Below are 25,600 nucleotides of genomic sequence, written 5' to 3'. Positions count from 1 at the left end.
ATTTGATAAAATAGTGTGAATAAATACTTTGTTTTCCTTAGTTTTAATTTTCTTAAACGTTTACAATTTAGTAATTAAGTTAAGTAGTAGTTAAGTTAACCCATCTGAATTTCACAGCATGAGCGCGAAATATCTGTGTCTAACTGGGTGCTTAGTTTCGTCGTAATATTGAAAATAATATACGACACAAGTTATAAAAACTGTATAATAACGTACTTCTTATTATTATAGTATTGTTATTATCAGGTATCTAAATACCATTTGACACTGATCTGATTAGCACGGAGCAGAACGGGAAACCGCGGGCTAATTTCGGATTAAAGCTGTAATCACCGATCGTAAAAATTGATTGTCAGGAGAAATTTGATGGCCAGGGGACGAGACTAACCGATCGATGCATTCAGTTCTAATCTAGATTAAAACTGAATTAATTTTGATTCTAATGACAGATGTTTTAAATTAAGTCAACTTTATTTATTACTCTTTTTTACATTAACTTCATACAGAAGGCCTGGAGGAATATAATTTCCCTCGGGGACTATTTCATCTTTAGAGGTAGGTAGGAATCTGGGGGGTCAGTGTGTCCAGGATTACCTCCCACTGTGGTGCAAGGCGATGGGTCGAGAGAGTCCGGCAGGAAAGGTCAAAGTGTTTCCCGATTCAATCCGCCACGCAATTAGTGAGCGGTCGCACTCGTCGCCAAACCTTGACAAACCTCACTCCTTGAACATTGGTACCCCTGCTCACCAGTCATGACACCAAACGTAACGGACCTCTTGGGTTGATTTATGCCAGAGGTGTTGGTTATCCAATGAATTATTCTCGGGGCGACGGTACCCATCCCACCACTCAAAAAAGAAAAAGAAAAATCCCAATTGGCTAGAGAATTTCGACTATAAAATCTTTCAAAATTTCACAATTTTCCCACATTTTGTGATATTACCCTATACCCTAAAAAATTTTCCAAAGAGCTAGGGAGAAAGTTTAAAATAATGCTGTGTGTTTTTCGCAATTCCACACAATTATCGTATTCCTCAGCGGAAAAGTAAAAAAAAAAAAAAATGGACAACATAAATAGAAAGTACTTTTTGCAATTATTTCAACAACATCAACAAGATAATAAGATATTGTATTTGAAAATGCAGATAAGTCGATCTTATTTTCCAGTTTTTAAAAAATAAACAAAAAATATATAATATTGATGCGTATTACTAAAGGGCTTTAAAATAACATGACACATAGCTAAAAGCAAAGTTGATTTTTCATATTTTTATTATTATTTTTCTTCAATTCAATTGTTATTGAAATCGTCATAGAAAACTAAAAAAAAATTCTCTCAGATGGGAGGTATTCCTAGATTTAGATGGAATTTATTGAACTTAGAAATGCGTTACATAATTTTCTTGTTCCTGCAACATTGCGTTAGAGCAAATGAAACTTTGTCACCGGTCGAATAAGCAGGAGGAAAAAGCGAAACGGTAATGACTAGAAGTAGATAGATACTAGTAGTATGAACATAGGTACTGTAAATATATATTACGATGTAAATAGGTCATTTCAATGTTTACACCAACTAGTACCTAATATTTGTACTTGTACCTCCAGATCGACATGTTTAACTTTGCAGTCGGTGGGGTACCTACGTGTAAACTCAATCTATTTGTCTAAGGCCGGGAATACGTCTGATTTTTTCCACCCGATAGTCTGGACCTTCGTTCTATACATCTGTTGATATAGTCCATACACAACCATTCCGACTGTCAGATCAGGCAGCCGAATCGGAAGGGCGTGGCCTATTTTCTGATGACGCGTTTTGCCTACTTTTGCATACAACTGAAATACATGTCCGACTTTTTCTTCCGACTATACAGGGTGTATCGGCACGTACCCGACAAACTTTAACCAGCTATTCCTTAGCACATTTGGAGTACAAAATGTCATGGGCACTTTGCTGTCCGGTAACTTTTTTCTTCAATTAAAAACAAAAAATTATAAAAAAATCCACACTCCGTCACTGTCATTGGCATTGTTTCCCGGGTTCAACAGCTGTTATTAGCAAGTGTGTCAAAAAGCGTCGTCGCTCTTTCATACACACTAAATAATAATAGTTAAAAATGAGACGAATGGTGCCATCCCATTTCGTTGTGATTGTAAAAGCGCGCCAATGTAGGTAAGTTCGTACATTATTCAACGAAACTCGAATAAAATATGGCCAGATGGGTTTTCAAACTTTGACAAATGATAAAACATTGGTGACATGTGGTGAAAATATGAATGATAATTTTTTTATTAAAAAAAAATGTTACCGGACAGCAAAGTGCCCATAATATTTTTACTCCAAATGTGCTAAGGAATAGCTGGTGAAAGTTTGTCGGGTACGTGCCGATACACCCTGTATAACGCAAGGAAGGAATACCATAATAGGGAAATAAAGGACTTGTCCTGGGAGAAAGTTTGTAAATAAATTGCGCCTCAGATATAACATTTTACAGTGATTGTAGTGTTTCGCTATACAGTTCGGAAACGACTGAGACCACAAATAATCGGACTTGTATTTGGTTCATCCAATCCGATAGTCTGATCGGACATGTATTCCCGGCCTAAGGTGTTTCAACATCCGTCATATTTGATTGACGATCAACGCCATTTTGATTTTTTGACATTTGAACTGTCCCTGCGTCGATTCTCGGCCCGTTTCAGTTTTGATCAAATTGTGAAAGCCGTCAAGCGTAATAGCATGACATTTATACGTGACGGCTCGTTTATTTCAAACCATTATTAAAATAGTGGAAATAAAAGTAAAACTTTAAATTAGAACTTGTCCAGAGATATTAAAATTACCGGGGGTGTTAAAGGCTTGCATGTATCACTTTTCATAGGTTTTCCCACTTGTATCATCCCATGTAATTTTTACTTCTTATTTCGGCCAGCTTTAAAGTTTATTCAACAACATAAATAAATAGGTTATGTGTCATTAAAAAAAAAATGAGAAATTAAAATTAAAATATTTTCACGGGTCAGCAATTAAATGGAAGGTTGACTTTAGCGTCTGCTAAGAGATGTCGTTTGTTACCTACTAGATCCAAACAAGATGTATCAATTGCTCTTAATCCGTCGCTTTCTTCTGTTTGTTGTATGTGTTTGGTTTTCGCAGGAGTTTGTATTCGATCCATCCAATTTGTATGGAGAGTTTCGCAATCATTATTATTACCTGCCCAGTACAAGAGGCAAGCTCCCACAATACCTGATACCCACATCTTCAAGAAGAAACTTCGCTCTCCAACAAAAAGAAACAAGACATCGCAAGAACTTGAAAATAGTCATAATACAATTGATTAAACCTTTTTACTGCAATCTGTATTTTCTTCGGTACCTACATTTTCACGTTCGAGACCAGGCCAAATGCACGATACTTCATTCAACATATTGCTTAGCGCGGATAACGGTACGTCTCACATGAAATCTCACCTGAGGCTGTGTTGATGCACAGTCGTCCCTCTCTGAGACGTTGTTTTCTCATAGGGGGGGAAGGAGACGGGCCCGGTGGCCTCCGCGATGAGAGTGACCTACTGAGTGCACACACTTTTTCTTACGGTAACCGCGGGACCCAATTTCTTCGCTAGTCTCTTTCTCTCTGCTGTATAGTACGGTTCAAACCGTATGGCAACTTTTTAATACTGGCCATAAACATAGAAGAAGAAGATTTAAAAAAGTTTTATAACTGTATCTTAAGATCAATCATGCAAATCTTTTCAACTCATTCTTATTCATTATTGTGTAGGCATCCCTTCCAGCATTAGCTAACTATTTGTTTAGGCATCATATAAACATTATTCTTCATCACGTTTGGTGCAATTGGTAGTTGGTTGAGTCACACAGGAAACATTTTGAATACGCAATGCTGCATCTTCATAAGCCTACAAAAAGCGTATAAGATTAGGCAACTAGTAGCTTTTGTCAATTTACCATTGATAAATCGATAAAAACTTTCCACTAACGGGGACCTCTTTAACTTATTTATCATCCCTTATACACATGTATCTCTCGATTCCACGATGACCTAAACTAAAAATGTTTCCCCGAAGGCTCCAAGGGGGAAGAGTCCACTTTTGACCCATGAGTATCTAGGGAAATAAAAGGTTCACCCCAGCAGAGTCCTTAGTGCTGGGGTAAGGTCTAAATACTCGGAGATGAGACCCTGTATTTCGGAGGCACCGTTCGTGACTCTGTTCCCAGAGCCATTTAGCCTGAACACGATAGCTCACACCTTGGCTTGGGATTGCTATTGCAGGTCATGTTTCCATTCGCAGAGCGATGGGTTCGCCACACCCCGCGCTACGATAAAACAAATAACAAAACGCTGAAACTTGCCGGGATCGCCAGAACGGGTACCGTCTCAAATGTTCAAAAATCAAAATGGGGTAAATAATTGATTTGATCCTCGAAGATATTTGACGGGGGTTCAAACAACCTAGGCTAATAAAAGATCGAAAATGATAAATTGTAAATGTAAAACGTGAAAGGGATTTGCAGTAATTATTTTGCCAAGTACGCTTGCCCGCACTTTGGTGAAAGAAGAAGGGTTACTATCAGCCATCAGCGGCAAGTGTCTGTGACGCCTCCAGTGGTCACCTGGCCCTCGCACCACACCACCACCACCACATCACTGACACCACCATCACCACACTCGGCAAACCACCGCCCGCGACCACCACAGCCGCCCCCGCCCCCGCCCCCGCCCCACACCAGTGCGCGCCGCCCTAGCGATGTCATTCTGTCACTGTCACCCACCGGCTCACTGGCACTGGCTCATTCAGTCACCAGCCGTTGTCACGGACACACGCGCCCAACTCCAAGAGACCTACAGTGAAAACGAAAATCATCGTCTGTTATTATCAACACAAATTTACGAAACTATCGACACTTAGCAAACCAAATAAACAGAAATAGTGAACAAAACTAAAAAAAAAACAGTGAATATATTAACAAAAATCATTTCGTGAAAAGCGTCTCGGGTTTCTTTGGAAGTTTGTGAAAAGGAGTTCGGAAAATTCAACGATAACTTTACCAGATTTGTTGTGGACCTTTGGATTGTAGATTTGTTGTGTTATTTGAGTTGTGTAGTGAAATCAGAGCATTAGTGGATGTGTGAAGTGAGGTGTGTTTCAGAATGGAGAAGAAAAGAGGTGAACATGTCTCACCCCGCTACTCCACCCTGACGATGCACCCTTGGACCACCTGTATTGTAAGTATATTTAAGATTTTGTAAATCTACCTTATTACTGTGATTATTCCTGAAATTCCACACTTACTGAAAAATACTAAAACACATTTGAAACTGGTGTCACTAACCTGAAACTCCATTAGTAATCGAAGAGCTTTCTTTTATTTAAAACTTTCATAACTTGGTTAGGTTCTTTAATCTTACGTATTTATACATTTGAAACTGGTGTCACTAACCATAGATATTCAATGAATCTATTAGTAATCGATGAGCTTTCTTTGATTTAAAACTCTTATAACTGCGTTAGATTCTTTAATCTTACGTATTTATACATTTGAAACTGGTGTCACTAACCATAGATATTCAATGAATCTATTAGTAATCGAAGAGCTTTCTTTTATTTAAAACTCTCACAACTGGGTTAGATTCTTTAATCTTACATATTTTTATTTGTGATTTCGTTTCTTTGGAAAGACGTTCAAATAGTGTAAAAAGTTTAATGCCAAATCACTATTTAGATTAATCTTTATAACGAATTGGTGTACATTATGAATACCACAAAATATGCTTTAGATAAATTGTAGGTTTTCCTATCGCTTAGCTTGAGTAGAATACAAATAAAAAATAAATTACTCAATAAAAAATATAAATTGAAACTACTAAAATAAATATTTTTTCAATAGAAATGTATGAACGCATAAAAGAAACAACTTTTTAAAAATACAGTATTATAGCAAAAGTTTATCTGTGACAGTTTCACTTGATTAACTTTTTTGCTTTCTTATAAAATTATTTACAAAATAAATAAAAACCAGTTTTTTGCTTGAAATCGAACGTTACTAGACTCCGTTTGTCAAACGATTTTAATGCCTATTACCTACGATATAAGGTATACCAAAAATGTACACATTTTTGGCTTGTAGCTTCTCCTCTTAAACGTCGATAAATAATGTTTGTTTTACATCCATCTCGTATTACGTTTAGACAGAAACGAAAAAAATTACTGTTATGAAATAAATACACTTAATAATAATAATATGGGTAGCTGCATTTCTCATTCGTTATATTTAGAAGCTGACATGAGTTTAACCGGTAATAAAAATCAAATTCGATAATTTCCTCACAATATTTGTTTAATCTCTATATTAATCAATTTAGACGGTAAAATATTTTCGATACTCTATTTTCGTCTAAATTTCTGAATATATTTGTTTAATCACTATATTCAGCAATTTAGACGATAAAATATTTTCGATACTTTATTTTCATCTAAATTTCTGAATATATTTTTTTAATCACTATATTCGGCAATTTAGACGATAAAATATTTTCGATACTTTATTTTTGTCTAAATTTATGAATATATTTTTTTAATATACTATATTCAGCAATTTAGACGATAAAATATTTTCGATACTATATTTTCGTCTAAATTTATGAATACATTTGTTTAATCACTATATTCAGCAATTTAGACGATAAAATATTTTCGATACTCTATTTTCGTCTAAATTTCTGAATATATTTGTTTAATCACTATATTCAGCAATTTAGACGATAAAATATTTTCGATATTTTATTTTCGTCTAAATTTCTGAATATATTTTTTAATCACTATATTCAGCAATTTAGACGATAAAATATATTCGTCTAAATATCTGAATATATTTTTTTAATATACTATATTCAGCAATTTAGACGATAAAATATTTTCGATGCTTTATTTTCGTCTAAATTTCTGAATATATTTTTTTAATATACTATATTCAGCAATTTAGACGTTAAAATATTTTCGAAACTTTATTTTCGTCTAAATTCCTGAATATATTTGTTTAATCACTATATTCAACAATTTAGACGATAAAATATTTTCGAAACTTTATTTTCGTCTAAATTTCTGAATATATTTGTTTAATCACTATATTCAGCAATTTAGACGATAAAATATTTTCGATACTTTATTTTCGTCTAAATTTCTGAATATATTTGTTTAATCACTATATTCAGCAATTTAGACGATAAAATATTTTCGATACTTTATTTTCGTCTAAATTTCTGAATATATTTGTTTAATCACTATATTCAGCAATTTAGACGATAAAATAGCAGCTGACCCAAAGCTTCATACTTCAGTGAGAACGCAGGTGGGTTTAACAGGTAACTCAAGCCAACTATAATCTGGTTTTGTGTTCCATTAAAAACTTTTAAACTCTTGCTCTTCTGGCGTCACGAAAATTGCAAAGTTTTTTTTCCTGCCAACGTCTTTATTTACAGCTAACAATGTCATTTCCATTTATGGAGATAGGAAATGTTAATTTAAGTGTCATAAAATATGACCACAATTAGGTAGTAATTCGTAAAAATACCATCGAAGATGTTATAAAGACTTGATCACATTATGTAGAGTAAAGATTAAAAAGATAAACCGTGAGAAAAATATGTTTCGTGTTGTTGTGTGTTTCTAAAAATATACAGTAAGTTACTTTACAAGTTATCCAACATGTCGGCTAGTTCCCAGTTCCCGCGGATGTTCTCAATGATAAGGAAATGTTACAGTTCGACGTGATCTTGCATTGCATTGTATTGTTTTTTTTTTTTCGAGGAAAGCGCTGGGAATGTGTTCTTCATTTGCATTGTGACCGGCGCTAGCTACCAATACCGTCACAGCTAACACCTAGGTACATTCAGCTGCATACTGTTGAACGTTGAAATAACAGACCCAAATTACGATTCTGCGTCATTAAATTGCAGCCGGACAAGCGAAAAGGATATTTTCCTCAACCGTTAAAATTTCAGTTTGAGAGGCGGGTATGGGAATCATTAATTGGGTAACCTACATCTCTGCAATATTTCACCCCAAATGTTTGGTGACTTGTGGTGGGGGTGCCCGGTTCATGGGGTATGGCAGCGAATGCGTTTGCCCACTGGCAGCGGGTGCTTTACGCAGAAGCGGCACCAAGATGATTGTTACTCTTTGCATTCATTCTGAATGTCCGAGGTGATTGCTTTCTAAGTGATAACTTCCTAAATGTTTTATAGTAGGTACATAACTAGATTTTTTTACAGTTGACTGTCATAAGATTTTGCTGCCATTTATTAGAGCTATGTTCATAAGTGAATCCAGCTAACTGTACCAACCCACTTCTTTAGAAACTGGACTGTCTACATTCGATTTCTACATTATAGTGGGCTGGCCAAATACAGCAGGGACAAATTCGTCGCAGTTCGCAGTCGTCAGGATACCACATACCTCCTTGTGGAATGTTAATGATTGCTATATGATTGTATTACTGGGCCAGCGAAAATACTTCCTTCCTAATTACAATGACACTGTCGTACTTGGTTATAGTTAATTGAATAACTTTCTATTATTTATTGTATCTTAATTCTAAAACTATAATAAACTTGTGAAGAAAGTGACATCATAGTTTTTAGATCTTTTCTAACTGTGTTAAACGTCCTTGATGTGATAATGGCGTTACATAAATTGGCTAAATAATGTCATCATTATTATGAATCTCAACGTCGGCGTTGTTATTTTTTATCGTCTTTCTTTAAATCGGTCCAGTTGAGTTTCTTTCAGAAATAAATTAAAGTTCACAGTTTTTAAATAACTTTGGCAGGTTGTCCTAACTCAATGTTATACCTACTGCATTATAAATATTAAAAAAATGAAATTGACACTCGTGAGATTCGTGGGAAATATTCCTGGTTATGTTTAGACCGGTCAGTGGATGATTTTCAGGGCCGTGATTATTGCCGAGCAGGATGGGCAGTGCCCGGGACCTCGGAGCGAAGGGGGACCAAAAATTTTAACCAAAAATAGATCGATTTTTTCGCTGTTCCTATAAGCATTTTTATCTAAAAACTCTTTGCTGTTTTCTTCTTACCAATCCGTTAAAACTTTCACTCTACAAGAGATAATAATGGACTACTGCTCACTGTCGTCAAGTTACAGCAGTGGTGTCACGACACGAAATACCTAAAAGTTTGTGGTGTTTCTGGGGAAAACAAAGAAGCCCCATTGTCAACAACAATAGAGGGCCAACAATTGTTAAATCGGCATTTTAAGAAAAAAGGTTTGATATGCAACAAATGTATTATTATTGCAATGGAATATAATCTGAATCGAAACGGTGACCGGATAAATCATCACAGTGATAATTCATCGCATCTTTAAAAAGTTAAATAAAGTTATGGAAAGTGATGAAACAAAAACTTTATTAACTGGGTTAAGTAGGTTAGGTTAGGTTAGGTTAAAAAAATGTTCATTGTTTCTAATGACTTTATATCACTTTTTAAAAGTGTGTTGAATTGTCACTGTGTTGAGTTATCGTGGAACCAATCGAAACATATTAAAAAAAAACGTTTAGAATTTTAGTCCATGGGAAAACATCGTTAGCAAAAAACAAATAAATAAGATATTTCTCGGCTCAATCAAATATTTTGTTAAGTACAAAATTTATTTATTTTGTTAAATACAAGAGTTTTGATATTATTTCTCAGGAGCAATCGAATGAATTTCTGGGTGTTATGATCAAAATGTTCAATGGTTTCTGTTTTGTTTTGGGCGGCTAGTTTTAGTCCTTCCAAATTACTAACAATTTTATTTTTTTTAATTTTAATTACATTTGGTTGAGATCTAAGTTTGATACAACTTAAAGGTTTCCGTTTTATGATTTTCAAAAGATTTTTTTGTTTTTGTTTATAATCTGACTTTCCTAACGATAAGAATTACCATAATTTTTTGGTTTGACTAGGGCCTAGCAAAATAATTATTTGAGCATAATATATCATAAATGACATTTTAAATAAGTTCCGTTTTATGGGGAAACGCGACCAATTAAGTTCACTTCACAAAATCAAAAACACCCATCAACAAGAGAGGTGGGATGGGGACAAAAAGGGAAGCCTCATTATTATCTGTTGCCCGGGCCCCCTAAGCCTATAATTACGGCCCCGGTCTGGTATCCATCCAGGCCACGTGAATTGAGTTTCTCAGCTCTCTAAGTCCTCCATCATTGCACAAGCAACATCGTCGGTTTATAATTCTTTATTTCAAAATTTAACTTTATCTGTCCATACGATTTCTTCCTTTTAATTATTAATACTCATATATTCATTAGTTAAGATTAAGGTTCTGTAGTAAGCGTTTAAAGATGATTTAAAAGCGAAATATGTAAATAAGAATGTTACAGCTCTGCCGTTCTTATCCCAGGCGAAATTGCTAATATTTTATAGGTACTTTAACCATGTTTATTTTATTATACCTTATCAGTATCACTTTTAATACAATGTACTCTGTATGCCTTAAAAAACAAATAATGATGGTAGTATGTGATCTTCAAATATTGTCAGGTTATTTCGTAACCCGGTAATGTTTGTCTTTCTTTGTATTAACCCATATTGTGCGGCTGGCTACATTTGCAGTCCAGTGAAATAATGACTACCTTGAAGTGCTAGTGCGTGTCCATACAAATTACAGTGTGCGGCGTGTTGAGCTAGGTTTATAAAAGTTTTTAACGCATTTAGTTACTGTCCATAAAAATAGAAGTAAAAAAAATGAATTTTTAGAATCGTATCTATTATTTCAAATCTAATTTTCATTATTAAATTTCGCTTTGAAATATTTACAGTATTTAACCAGTCTCATAGGCAGTGGCGGCTTATGACTATTGGAATTACTATAGTGCTAATGTAGGCTAAATCATTATTTTTTTTTTAGAAAATTCATCTTAAACAACATAATAATAGCGTCGTAGGGAGAAACATAAACGATAACACTCCATTTGTATCATTTCACATTGTTAGGAGTTAGGTTATTTTATGACTATACTTGATCTCAACTCAATAATTCATTAAAAATGATTGTACTTTTAGCACATATAAAATAAAATATATATAACTTGGCGTTCTTACATGTAAAAATACCCACATAATGCTTTATAAATAACAAAATTCTGAGAAAAATCACTTCTGAGATACATGGGAAATGTTCCTGGTTTAAAAATTGCAATACTCCATTTGTACCCATCTAACACCGGGGTTCACGGTTACAATGCTCCCCAGTATATAAACCAGAGGTGACATTAAATAAAACGGGTTTTAGACGATTTTCCACGAAACCCGCTGCCAGCGAACACATGACATGAGTGACCTACACAGAGCACCGGCACAAGTACCCAGCCGACTATATCGAGAGACTAATCGAGACTCGTACGAAAGTAGTATGGTCTAATCGAGTGATTGATTAATTATTGTCGAGTGCTTTTTACTGAGAACCGCTTGTTGGTCTCCATCACTATTCACTGCCTGCACAGAATAAAGAAGAAGCTCTTCGGTGACTGCCTGACTTTTATAAATTAAATGCCCTTGCATGGACGCCATTATACATACAAGAATGCAAGTAAACTCGCGAATTCGAAGAAAGCGCAGATTTATTGCTCTGATCGGAGGGATCAGACTGCGAGAAAAAATGTATTTTTTGCAATATTATGCTTTGTAATGAGAGCGGATAATAATAAAAATATTCTGCAATTAAAATACTCTTCGTGTTTCAAGGGCTACATTTGTTGAAATACAGTAGGTACTAATTTGTAAATAATTGATAGCTATTTTATATCTCGGAATATTTATCAAAATAGAAACGTTCGGGGCACGTTTTCATTTAAGGCCAGTTATTTCACAGAATTCTAACAATTCATAAAATTTCAAAGTTAATTTTCAAGTTAATTCTGCCTCAACACAGGCTAGCCTAGTGAGGCGGTATTTGATAAACCTCAACTATATAACTGTACTTTTATTTTCTTTGTACATTCATCATATTATTTTTATATTTTTCTGTTAATTTTATAACCATAAAAAAAAGTTACAAATCAACGTACAATATACACCATATTATGCATTTTTAGTTGTAATGTGCAAACTTTCTTAAGTAAAGATATATGTTATTATTATTATAGTTCTGTGTGGGTTCTATTCAAGTTATGTTATTATTTCAGTTATTTAAAACAACTGGACAATAATGATATAATAACAGAACCTAAATAGAACCTTTACAGGACATGATAATTACTTTTGAAATTTGATTAATTGTTCAAATTCTGTGAAACAACTGGCCCTAAGTTTTTCTACCTGACTAACCCAGAGGTGACAAATCAAACAGAAACACCATTAAAAAACTTCATTCAGCTATTTCTAGTTGATAGTCTTTCTTTTCAAGACCGCCCACGATCCCTGATACGTTTCTTCTACTTAAATTTTTAGTAAGCATGAAATCTTCATTGTTTGTTGTTTTTGCGACATAGTTCACGCATTGAAAAATTGTTCTACTTTTGAAATGATTTTATTATTATTTTTAAAGTCTTTATTTTTTACCAGATTTTACTAGATAAATAGGAACGCACATTTTAGAAGAAAAAAAGGATATGTATAAAATATAAAACAAAGGTAAAAAAATACTTTCGTTACTTTACATTATAACAAGCAAGTTATAATGTAAAGTTATGATGTAGTAATGTAATAATGTCGTAAATATATATAAAGAACACAATTTTAAACTTTTTTCCACTTGTTTTTAATGTTTAAGTTTAAAATTGTGTTCTTTATATATATTTATAATGGAATTCCACCACGAAATAACAGTTTCAAAAATTAAAATATTAATAATGTCGTGAAAAAGTGTAACATAAAGTTTTACGTTTTTTTTAAATACAATAACAAGTAGGTATATATACGTATAATGCAAATTTAGACGTTATGGTAATAATGTAGTGAAAATGAAAGTTTGCAAAGAATTTATATGAATAGCGTTTCAACATCTAAATCATTCAGCCATAATTTTATTTATTTTACATTTGAATTCGGTTAGCGATTTTCTTGGAGAAACGAACGAAAAGTCTACACAAATGTTTCATATATTCAAAGACTCACTTCCTTTTCAGGTAATTATGTAATTTAAATAATATGCTATCGTTTTAATTGGTAGATAACTAAGGTTCTGAAGAGATATTTTGGTTGGAAAATATAAATCCCACACATATTTAAGATGGAATAATTTGACAAAATGACTTTTCATGACATCAGCTGTTTAGTGTGAAAGTAAATACAATTGCAAAGCGAGTCAGGGGTCGGAGGTAGCGATTGGCCCAGAACAAGCGAGACCAGTGGGCGACCAACACAGCCCCAGGGCTCTCAACACTTACAGGTACAGACACCACATGTACACTCTACCAGTGTACAGACTTGTCGGTACATCCGATACACGGTCCGGTAGACAGCACGCCCACTTCATTGAACAAGTTCCGTCATTATCGACACCATCATTCCCATTCACAGAGAAATGGAGCACCTGTGTAGATTGAGTTATCGCCGTCAGATTATTTAGTGAAACCATCACCAGGCGATTAACTTGCTAGATGCTAAGTGGTAGATACAGACGAAAAACGCTTATCATCATATCAATAGCGAGTGGGTTCGAATCTCTGATGTGATTCGATAAAATCTTGCTAAAGTTGCAATCTGTCTACTGAAGCAACAAAACTCTCCAACGGACATCATGAAATTGGCGCAACCCTTTCTACGAGGGATTTCTAGATCAACACTTCTATTTTCAGCATGCAACATAATTTTCATCTTCAGCTGTATACCTGCCCGTGCCTAATGCAAAAGCCCATGTTCTTCGTTCCATATGTTCAATATAGTTCAACAAGCAAAAAGATTTCAAAGATTGCGACAACCGGGTAAATACAAACGGTTTCGTCACGAATATAAATAGTCACACAAAACTAGTAAATGGTTAATAATTTGAATATTTCGTAACACATGAGCCGGTATTAATTAATTTAGATTGATGTGATCCCACTGCAGTGGGTAGGTCTACTTGTTATTTGAAATCCATTGACGCGAGGCTGTCGAGAAAGAAAGTGTTAATAAACTTTCTACGCGACCAAGGACACGGTCAAAAGTAAGATTGGTTCCCTCGGAGGTCCGCGGCGACCTGGCCACGGTGGCTACCTGTTGTAGACCTAGCTACCTAGCCTTGCCGGGAGACCGGCGTAGACCTTTACCTTCGGAGCACCGTATGTTCAGGTTTTTATCTGAGAACTTTCGCTTATTCTAATGAAGTCGGATGGAATGTGAATCATTACTATCATTGTATCATTAGATTAACATGGGAATATTGTTGTGCAATCTATGACAAACTTCTTCGTAGCATATTTGTGTCGATGGTTATCAAATAAACCTAAGTCAGTTCAATTTCACTAGCATTTTCAATTTACAATCATTTATCTCACGCTAATGGATTTTTTTGGAAGATGAAATTTAATACAACATTTTTTTTAACGAAATCAGTAATTTTTTAATTGTATTTCAAATAGCTTATAAATAATTAAAAAAAGGTTTTCGATCTGGACAAAGGCACTTTTGACATTAACTATTTGTTTTAGCTAATAATTATTAAAAATAACACGCGCCACTCCAGGCCACCGCGCAGAAAAGTAAAGTCCGAGAGTAACGTAACGGTTTAGAGCCCAGTTCGTTGTGATACTTTTCTGCGCGGCGGCCTGGAGCGGCGCGTGGTACCGCCGCTCCTAAATGTACGTGTGGCAGAACCTATTACACGCTCTCAAAACAAAAATTCAGCCTGACAAAATATGTCATGTAGACTTGTGATGGCGTCCTTGATAATATACACGATGACTTGGAATTAGGCACTTGTGAAATAAACTAACATTTTCTATTCAATTTCATTCAAAATACGGACTTAAATTCGTTTATCACGTACACAAAGTATTTCCATGTTTACGTACATAAAATGAGTAGCAACAAAAATCTTAAATATTTCATGTTGGACATAAACGAATTTGATATTTATCGACTTATTTCAGATGTGTTTAAATAAAAGGAATTAGCATAGATCGGTACCGAACAGATGAACCATGTTAGATTATAAATTATAATACATATTAATGTAATTAATATTAGGTATTATTTGTCGTCATGTAATGCCTGCATATCATTTATATGCCTCGATCTTGTTGTCAGCAGTGGGATTTTTCAGCTTTTGTGTTTCCTCCCTCCTAAAACTCGGATCTTTTCAAGATCCTGTCAGACACCTTCCCATCGTTGAAGACGTTCTCTTCAAAGTATCCCTAAATATGACATAGGCCACGAGGGAAAAATAACAGTACAAATTTTTTTTCAAAAAAATACTAAGTGGGTACAATTTTTAACTTCCTGAATTGGCTTATCTTTCAGATGTATTTTATTACGTATCTCTTCCTATTGAATATTGGAAAATATAGATACTAACATGCACGAAGTAATCTAATATAATATAATATAGTTTAAACGTTACATCGATTTTTTAAACTTTGCAACTACGTACCTATAATTATTAGCCCTGAAGCCCTGACCTAAAAAAATCAGTCAAGTACCAACTACCTAGCAAATTTTCTTTTAAGAAGGCTTATGCTATCTTAGGGGTTGATGTGTAGAGTTTATTTTGAAGGCTCCGTAGTAAGCGTTCAAAAAGAAGAAGAAAATGGTTTGAAAGGGGAGATATGTAAATACGAATAAAAAAAACCGATTATAATTGAGCAACAATAATTATGAAAATATTTAATAAAACACGATCCGTTTACAATACAGCAAAAATCTCTCGACAAATTCATAAATTGCCTGCATAAATACCCTGTGAATTATTTCATACCTATTATAACAGAACAAAATGTGTTTTAACGTTTTTTTTCTATCCAGGGAATTTCATATAATTACCGATTCGGTTTTACAAATGTATGGATATTATCTTCTAAAAATGTTTATCTTCAAAAAAGAAACTTAAAGTTTTCAACAAACATATGTTATAAATCGGTAGAAATTCGGGTAGTTCCCGGGGCAGCGGTACCCATATCCACCTCCCAAATATACAGTAAAATGTATTATGTACCTATCTACGAGTATATTGTAAAATAAGTCAATAATTCATTTGCCACTTTTCTCTGCTGGCAATGGCCGTTAACAATTATTTTCAGAAGGTTATATATTTTATTTCTTTCATCTAATTAAAATTATTATTTAATTAAAATCACTAATTAAATACTTTTCATTTTTATTTTAAAAATGCAAACAACTTTTTAATATTTCTTTCTCCCTTTATGTCGTGTTTCTTTAGTTTTAGATGTCGGTCTGGGCGTTGATTGTTGATTGCCGAACACTTTTGTTTGAATGCGATCATCGAGACAATAAACCGATCAATAATATCTTCACAATCCCGTTGTACTCGTATGATGCGATTGTAAATTGGATTTAATGTTTCTGGTGCCTGTTGAAGAGATGCAATAAATACACATGGAAGATCACCACAAATGATAGGCAGAAGGAGTAGGTATTGGTGGTTAAGATGCTCCTCTTGTCCGGAGGCGATCTTCCAGTCTGTCCGTCCAACACTATCACTAGTGGACTGGCCCACTTCCCAGGGACTGCTTACAAGCACCTGTGTTCACTGTTCACTTATCCCAAATTACTTTACCGCCTTCTTTCTTTATTATTTTTACATTGGTACCTACATATTTACTTACATACGGTTTTATTGCAAAGCCTTTGAATAGTTAGGTACCGAATTAAACCTTCAGAATAACGAACTCCAGTTAATTTTTTTAAATCAATACTTACCTATCTTAAATACCAGTTTATTTAAAAAATTCATAATTTGCTTACAAATATTTTATATAAACTTATTTTTTATAGTGAGAATGAATTAATTTTCCATTGTTCGTTGTTATTAAAAATCTATGAAAAATCTATTTCGCCAGGAGATAGAAGTAGTAAAAGCAAAAAAAATATATGTTAGGAACGGTGTGACCGGATAACTCATCAAAATGACAATTAAACACACATATAAAAAGTATTATAAAGTTATGAAAAGTGATGAAACAAAAACTAGGTTAAATTTGTTTCGTCACTTTTAATGATTTTATGTCACCTTGAATTGTCATTTTGAGGAGTTATGATGGAACCATATGTGTGATTATTAATGATATCTTTCCTGACAGTAACTCGTTTATAAAAAAATGTTTGGAGTTTGTTATAAAACGCATTCACATCATTTGCCCAAGTAATTTGAAGAAAAGCGCATCGTAGGTAGGTACACGTGAAATAAGTATGTGTGTAAAATGGTGGGTAGGTACCTACTTTTTACAAGAACATACGTGCGCAAGCTCGCATAGGCTTGCAGTAATGGAACGTTATAATTTTATTGTTGAATTATCTCGCATAATGAAAGGCAGGCGATCTCTCCGCGAGAATCGAGATGCTAAGTTCGTAATGTAATAATATCATACGAGTGCATCAAACCTAAGTATCTACGTATCTGCCCACCGCCTGCGCCCATGGACCCCACTTACTTTCTTTACGGGAAACGGTTAGGTACCTACCTACCAATTTCACCTCTACCGATATCTATCTACATCTCTACCAGCGCCATTGCCGTTTTATGGCGCGGGAGAAATTTTATTGAAAAGTCGGTCCAACGATTCGAGCGGAATAACAAGTGACGCGTTCTAAAGCACACGTTGACCTTGTATGAACAAAAATGTCACGCAGTGAAAGTTCAGCTGCTATTAGTTATTCCTAGAACCGATATCCATTTGCCTAGGCACTTTACTAGGCCACTTCGGGCACGCATGGACTCGAATGGCCATAATCGCGTATATTCTATTATACAGAACCTGAAACTAATCTATTTATAAAGGAGACTGTCTGTGGCCATTTTTATTTTTACATTACGTACTAGTAATTATTAATAACAAAAGATATAGATAGTTGTTTCCCATTTATTTTAGTTCAAACTTTCAAATTACTTTCAACAAACAAAATTTTAAAAAAAAATGTATTTTTTAATAAGAATTTCAGGCTAATGTTTGAAGTTTCCGAGAACCGCCACCGTACGGAAAATCTTCAGTGAATTATGATTTGACTATTATCCATCAAATGGAGCTTATTCTACTACGATTATGGATGCTGGCATTTGAATTATTCTCATATTATTATTATTAAATCGCATGACTCATGGAGAAAGATGACGTAAATATTTTAAAGTGAAATCATGAATATCATTAGAATGTCTAGGATTTACTATACAGGATTGCATGTAGGCGACTAAACACAACAAAAAAAAACCACTATAGTATCACCAGAGATGTGCAAAATGGGTACCCAAAACCATTTGAAATGCAAAAAGGAAATGGGTCAAAACTTTTCCATTTGAAAATGCAAAATGGTTTTTAGAAAAGCATTTCAAATGCAAAATGCAAAATACCTATTTTCAAAATGCAAAATGGTTTCTTAGGTCAAACAATTAAAATAATTATAGAATTTTTAAACAATTTTGTCAATTAATAATGGACATCAATGTAGAACAAACATATTACATGATGGTAAATCCAAAAACACCACGACTACAGATTATGAAACCACAAAAAAATTGCGCGGGACTAATGTTGCCAACGTAAAAACCGCTATCTAACATTTAATATTACAGCGTCATGGCCCCATGTTCAGTATTTGATCAGTATTTATTGTAATGGTATCACTCAATTGCCAGGGCTCCTACCAGGGAGCAACTTGACAAATGTAAATTATCTCATAGCGAGGTTGAGGACCAAATATGATTTAAGATTTTCAGGGCCAAAAGTATTTTTGTTATTTGTTTTTGGGGTGTTATGCCGTGTTTCGCTAACTCCTTCTTTAGCCAACGTTTCGGAGACATCTGCCTTCATGATGGACACTGCAATGCTGTCCGAAACGTTGGCTAGAGAAGGAGTTAGCGAAACACGGCATAACACCCCAAAAACAAATAACAAAAAAAGGTTGAGGACCGACTGATATTTGGGGCTTAGGAAAAAAGATGAGTGGAGATAGTAGGAAGAATGTTGCAAAAAAGTATTTAAAATGGAAAATGCATTGAGAAAAGCATTTAAAATGTAAAATGCAAAATGGTTTTTAGAAAAGCATTTAAAATGCAAAATGGAAAATACCCATTTTGCATTTTGCATTTCCATTTGAAATGGATTTATTTGAAATAAAGCACATCTCTGAGTATCACTAAGTTTTTAGAGTGATTTCAACGTTTAACTTCAGCGAATAGTTATATAACTTTTTACTGGGTATCTATTTTTATCTGTCCTATATAAGGTTAAGTTTTTTACGCATTTACACGCTTTGTTTGACTACACACTGATCAAGAAAAAAAGTTTTCCACTATCAAAACTACCGACTGAAGTAATACATACTCAGCATAAGATAAAGTTTAATTAATCAACGCAATTTATTTAATGCTTTTTATGTGATTATTATTTCGAAAAAAAAACTTACCTATATATATTTTATTTTGTGGGTACTTAGCACAAATTAAATATTATCTACTAATTTCACTTCCTGGAATTTAATAAGCCGAAAATGTTTAGTTGTTTTATTGATTTTGACTCCACTGTTAATGCGGACGATGGTATTTGAAAATGTCAGTTTTATGTAATAAAATTATTAAAAAATTTCATTTTGAGAATACGTATCTATCGTGAAAACTACTCACCGTGATTATTGCTCACCGTGACCTATTATTTTAGGTCAGTATCTAAGTTAAGTTGTAAGTAGGTACGTATTATTAAATATATATAATTATATTTTGTTTCGGAGGCAAAAAATAGGAAAATAATTTATATCGTAGGTATCCGCACCTTTTTATTTATCAAAAAGATATACGTACATAATATATATTGTGTACGTATATTTTTTTGATAAATAAAAAAGGTGCGGATACCTACGATAAAAATTATTTTCCTATTTTTTGCCTCCGAAATATATTGTTAATATATTATGTTTCTTTTAACTAAGGGTAAATATATAATATATGTTTCTTGAAGTTAATTAATACCTCCCTATTGAGAATAATGGTTAGTACACACGCAAAGCTCACATCAAAAGTTAATGTACAACGCATCATCTTTTCTACCGACACACGACGCTATCAAATATTTGTACCTATGGTAGGAGAGGGGGTCAGTTGAATTCGAGAGCGGCCGAGGAACATAATTTCATCTGTCAAAGTGACAACTTTACTAAGGGAACACGGAACTTAGTTGGTAGCTCCGTAATTAAAATGACCCCCTCTCCTTTTTGCGGCGGAGAGGGGGACGCATAACTTTTCAAATATCGCGTCGGGAGCGGTTACGTAAAATAAATTCGGTTAGCGAAGTTCAGAACCACACTTATAGCGCGTTATCTTTTTACGTGTGTCGGGTCTGTATGGGATTGTATGGCGAGCGCTATTGTGCTTTATATTATCTGTTGATGTGAGCTTTGCGTGTGTACTAACCATAACTCGTGTTTAGGGATGGAGTATCATCTTGAGTTGTATACATTAAATAATTTTTGGAGTACTACCAAAAATATAGACATTCAAATTAATGATTATTTCAAAGATAATTGAAAATTTTTAAAATTCATTACGTATTATATTTTGTATACCTACTGATTTTTTTCAAATGCATACAATATTATACCACACAACCAAATTAGTTTGAAGTAAAGTTTAATCGTTTTTTTTTTCGCCCCAGCTGGAATTGTTTGATATACGATTTAAAAGTGTATGCCTTGAGAAAGTGCGTACATTTTTTTTAACAGAATCGCTTGCCCTTGAAACAAGTTCGAGTTCATTTTTGATTCCATTTTTGATTTCATTAAAAAAGGGTCTAGTGTTTTTAAGGTTAAACATTTCATAATCTTTTTCAGCTTGTATTTCTTTATATAATATACTTACAATGCCTATAAACTATGTATCTGATTATCTACAGTTTCTCTGCTATTAAAGTAGTCCCAGAGAGAGGTCGTCTGTGACTTCATCATTCTAGTACCTTCTGTCTTTTTCGTTTTCAATAAGACGTTTGAGAAGGAAGATTCTTATGCACGCATTTTAGGACCATCGTCGTTACTATACACGAGTTTTCGAACATTTGAATTTTTTCGAACGTTTGAATTTTTGTAGTTGGGTAGGTACCACGGATTTGTGTTGTCATTGAAATATTTAGGAAATTGGTTTGTTAGCAGAAAGTGTTGCACAATTTCTATTATTATTCTCGTGAAATTTGGTGACTTGACCAGCGACCATTTATTTATGCCAGCGACACAGACAGTGTCAATATTTTATCAGGAATTAACATTCTTGGAATTCACTTTCACTAAGATATTTCAGATGATTATTTAAGAATAAGGTATGCCTTGATGTGAGGATAGTAATTGGAAATATTATTTTCTTCTTCATTGCAGGTACCTACTTTTTATGAGTTTTCAATTGTTGCTTAATAAGTAATATTAATTAATTGTAAGGCTAGCTTTAGACTTGTAAGTTTTTCGTAAATTTACGACTTCTAGCCAATGGGCATATTGCATTTTGAAAATCCAATATGCCCATTGGCTAGAAGTCGTAAATTTACGAAAAAACTTACAAGTCTAAAGCTAGCCTAAGCCATAACTGCGAAATAAATCAAATTAATATTTTTTGTCAGTAAAATGCGTTTTTCTTGTAGCGGTAAATACTTGCTATTTTTTATTATCATCAAAATAAAGAAACAATAAAATCTAAGAAACTGTTTATTTAATTTATCTATCTTGATTGCTTTGAAATTTTTACACAACGTTTCATTCGAATACGCATGTGTTTTTATATACCCATACTATATAGATGTCACCTGCGACAGTTAAAACATGCTTTAAAAAACGTAAAAGCAACACGCGATATTGTTTCTCTGTCACAGACATAATGAGTCACAGCAATACGTGGCGGGGTACAGCTACTAAGAAATAAGATTTGTCATTTAAAAAAAACGTACCTACTTATTGTGTTTATTTACTGATCCTTGGATGTTATAAGATTACCAATCAAGAACATATAATAAATAGGAAATGATTGTCTTTTTAGGTGGGCTGGCTGATTATACACGGAGTCACCAGCTTCAACTACGACTACTCCTCTTCCTGCACACGCCCCTACCGGTCAGCCCGGGCACACGCCCCAATCTCCGTTCCCTGCGACCTCAACAAACAGTCCTACTGCAACCTGCCCGGGGCCGGCTACCCCTGGCACGCCGTCCGCAGGTTCGTTCACGAAAACCAAGGCCTCATGCGGAGAATGTACGGTGACCAACGGCACATATCAGTCCTCAAGGCAGAAATAGAAACCAACGACATAGATTCAGAATCTGAGTACGATACTCCGAGCAGAGATGAATCCTTTGCCAGAAGTTCCAAAGATCACGACATCATCAACACAAAGCAATTGTATTCTAAAAGACCTTCAAGTCGAACAAGCGAGTCTTATACTGTCCCACATTTCCGACCGGTACAAACCACCCCCACTTCCACTAAATTAAAAGCTACCAAGGAAAAAGAAAAACACACCCCCGTACAAAAGAAAGAAGAACTTATTCTTATTGAAAAATCTACAAAAGAAAGCATTAAATTAAAAGAGGAACTAGAAAAGTTCAAGTTATCGTCTTATAAAACATCAATCCTCGAAGATGAAATTAACTTAAATGTTGAACCAAATGGTAGTTTGGAAACTAATAAACTTGAACCAGAAATCATCTCACTCCAAGCAGCAATCAAACAAAGCATTGAAACAAATAGCGTTTATCCAAACTACGGGGCTGCTCCCAAAAATCTCACAATCATTACCTCAACGTCCACTTCTACCAGTACTCCAACCTCAAATTCCAAATCATCTCCCATCGATACCACTACATCGAATTACGTAACTTCACAAGAAACAACACTTCCCCAAGATTATGATGCAGATATGACACCTAGTGATAACGAGGAAGAAAATGGGGGTTGGAAACCAGTTGCTATGGATAAAATGTCTACCCTTCCACCTACAATGCTCTTCTCTGAAAGTATCAAAAGTGAAAAGATTTCAATCGATAGAACGGAAGACCAGAAAAGTGAAGCGAGTGAAAACAAGAAAGCAGAACTGACTGGAGCAACCTCAAGTGTACCGACTACGAACATGGAGGGACAATTATTTCAAGATGTCGTTCCAGAAGAACCAAAGCCAATCGTTAAACTGAGAGGAGTGTGAGTCTACGATAGTAATATAATAATACATTGATTCAGAATACAAAATTTTTTCAATCAAATATTTATTTCAAAGAAATACATGTTAACAAATCGATCTTAAACAATTATGTCAACTAGAATGCCATGCCATGCCAGGGTTAAATGGAATATCTTACAAATATTAAATGAATGCAATGAAGATTTCACTAATTAAATATTTTTTATGTTTTCAGAAATGCCTGTCCAGTCAAAGAAGAAGTAGTGGCTCCTTTCTGGGCCAACAATACACGTGGAGAAGTTCTGGCACTATTGAACCTTTATCCATTTGAGCAGTATGTGCATTGGGAGAAATGTACCAATGAATACAAACAAATGTTCTGCCGGGATGGATGCAGGTTAAAAAACGTTGCTTATCTTAAAATGTTGCTTAAAATCTTACCTTTGTTCCGTTCACTTGGATTCGATTCCTAATATATTTTTAAAATAATGAAAGCATTTTTTCTTAGTCATTGAATGAAAGCCACAATATTTTATCTTCACTCCATTGTCGTACCAATGAAATTTTTAAGTCATTTCCACCCATAGACATTTAAATTGATAGACCAACCAATCAGGGAAAGGGGAATAAACCAAGTTGCATCGAGCGCAGAGACCGTCTCCGTTTCTGTGATTTTTCAATAACAGTAATACCATTATCCAGTCCTCAAAAATAAAATCTGCTTACCAGCCCTTTTTACAATAGCATGTAAATTGCCGGCTACGTAAAAAACCTAATTACAAATCCCAAATCGGATAAACAAAAGTTTGGGCTTGCTTACTTACAGAATTGAAGGTGTCATTACACTATTTAGTAAGACCCTTTTACAAATGTGTTATAATTTACCCACCTCACTCATTTTTAGTGTTGCTACGCCGGGCAGTCCATTTAAAAATGAATATTCAGATCCTGTGTAGAGAACTCCCACAATGTACTGCGCTGTAAACCTTTGCCTTAGTTTAGTGAACTTTACTTTTCTGCGCAGAGTCCGGTCATTTCAATGTGCTTTCTTCGGCAGTCAATTTATATCTGATTAGTTTATTCAAAGCATTTTCGAACCTTCCTGGTGCCAAATATATGGGTCATGTGGTTTGCCTTCAGCTCGACGAAATGATACCCAGATTTCATGGGAAGTCTATCAATTTGGACGTGTTAAAGAGTTTGTGTAACTAGGTGTTAGGAAGGATTGTAGCATGTAATGGGATACACATTCATAAACATTGCCCATCTCCGATATGATAAAAACGAGGGCTTTGGATCACAGGGGCCTATCTTATACCATGAATTCAATACTTATAATAATTTCAGGTGCGAGCAACAATACAGACTGCATCGACTTTTGGCGTATGATCCAAACAATGAATGTAGAGGAATTTTCTCAGACTGGTTCCGGTTTCCTTCTTGCTGCGTCTGCAAGTGCTATGATATGCCCCTGGAGTTCAGAGTCACATCCCGGAGTCCCCGCTCCATCGAACCTGAGATGGATGAAAGTGTTAAGAAGGAGATGTACCAACAAGCTGCTTCCGATTGGTACACAATTAATGCTGACGAATAATTAATTCAGGAGTTGTATAATATTTTATCTACTGCATCCATCAGGAGTCATGGAATGGAATCATGGAGATATATTTAAAATATAATATAGATATATATGAATCATAGATGTATATAATTAGATGAGACACAGCGAAAAAAGTGGTCCACTTAATTGGGGGTAAGTTCTTCCAACAACCAGCAACCATCGACCACAGTTTACTCTGATATATCGAAATACAATGCTTTGTTGCGTAAAAAAAGTTTTCAAAGGCCGATGGAACTACTTTCCATATGAAAGTGGATTTCTTCCTGACCGAAGATTGGAACACGATGTTATGCGACATATCATAGGGACTGTCTGCTCTATTGTAATAACTCTTTGGGACTAATAATAGGAGCAAACAGAAAACAGGCCATTCCTTCTGTGTATATAAAAAAATAATATTTAGTTGATTCAACAACCTCAAGGGGGTTTGTTTCATCACTGTCAATGTAAAGTTATTTTTTTGTACATAAATACGTAGCATTATTGTTGATTAATTTTAAGTGAAGAAATTTTTGTTATAAATGATTAGAAATGAGAAAAAACAATGCAAGAAACATAAGTTTTTTTACTAGGCACCAAGAGCCAGCTCCAACTGTTGATGAGAATTATTCTTACAATTTAAGTTTTTAAATATTTTATTGGA

General features: G+C 34.4%; 1 protein-coding gene across 1 annotated transcript; it reads left to right on the top strand.

The window, feature by feature from the left end:
- Positions 1-4,839: 4,839 nt before the first annotated feature.
- spz4 (Spaetzle domain-containing protein 4) lies at positions 4,840-25,188 on the top strand. Its single transcript, XM_089632963.1, has 4 exons — positions 4,840-5,245; positions 22,203-23,356; positions 23,572-23,733; positions 24,684-25,188. Exons 1-4 carry the CDS (start codon positions 5,171-5,173, stop codon positions 24,928-24,930), a joined length of 1,638 nt encoding a protein of 545 aa, XP_089489089.1. The 5' UTR covers positions 4,840-5,170; the 3' UTR covers positions 24,931-25,188.
- The last annotated feature ends 412 nt before the right edge of the window (positions 25,189-25,600 follow it).

Source organism: Hesperophylax consimilis, chromosome 1 (assembly GCF_061612785.1).
Source record: "Hesperophylax consimilis isolate HC1 chromosome 1, BYU_Hcon_1.0, whole genome shotgun sequence".
Taxonomy (NCBI): domain Eukaryota; kingdom Metazoa; phylum Arthropoda; class Insecta; order Trichoptera; family Limnephilidae; genus Hesperophylax; species Hesperophylax consimilis.
The sequence above is the reverse complement of the archived record's forward strand: the minus strand, read 5'-3'. Positions and strand labels throughout refer to the sequence as shown.

What these genes read in the sequence shown, in the direction of transcription:
- spz4 (XM_089632963.1), top strand. Translation starts at nt 5,171, where the DNA reads ATGGAGAAGAAAAGAGGTGAACATGTCTCACCCCGCTACTCCACCCTG. An exon ending in ACCCTTGGACCACCTGTATT is followed by an intron (nt 5,246 to 22,202) that starts GTAAGTATATTT and finishes TTGTCTTTTTAG; the next exon opens with GTGGGCTGGCTGATTATACA. An exon ending in ATCGTTAAACTGAGAGGAGT is followed by an intron (nt 23,357 to 23,571) that starts GTGAGTCTACGA and finishes TTATGTTTTCAG; the next exon opens with AAATGCCTGTCCAGTCAAAG.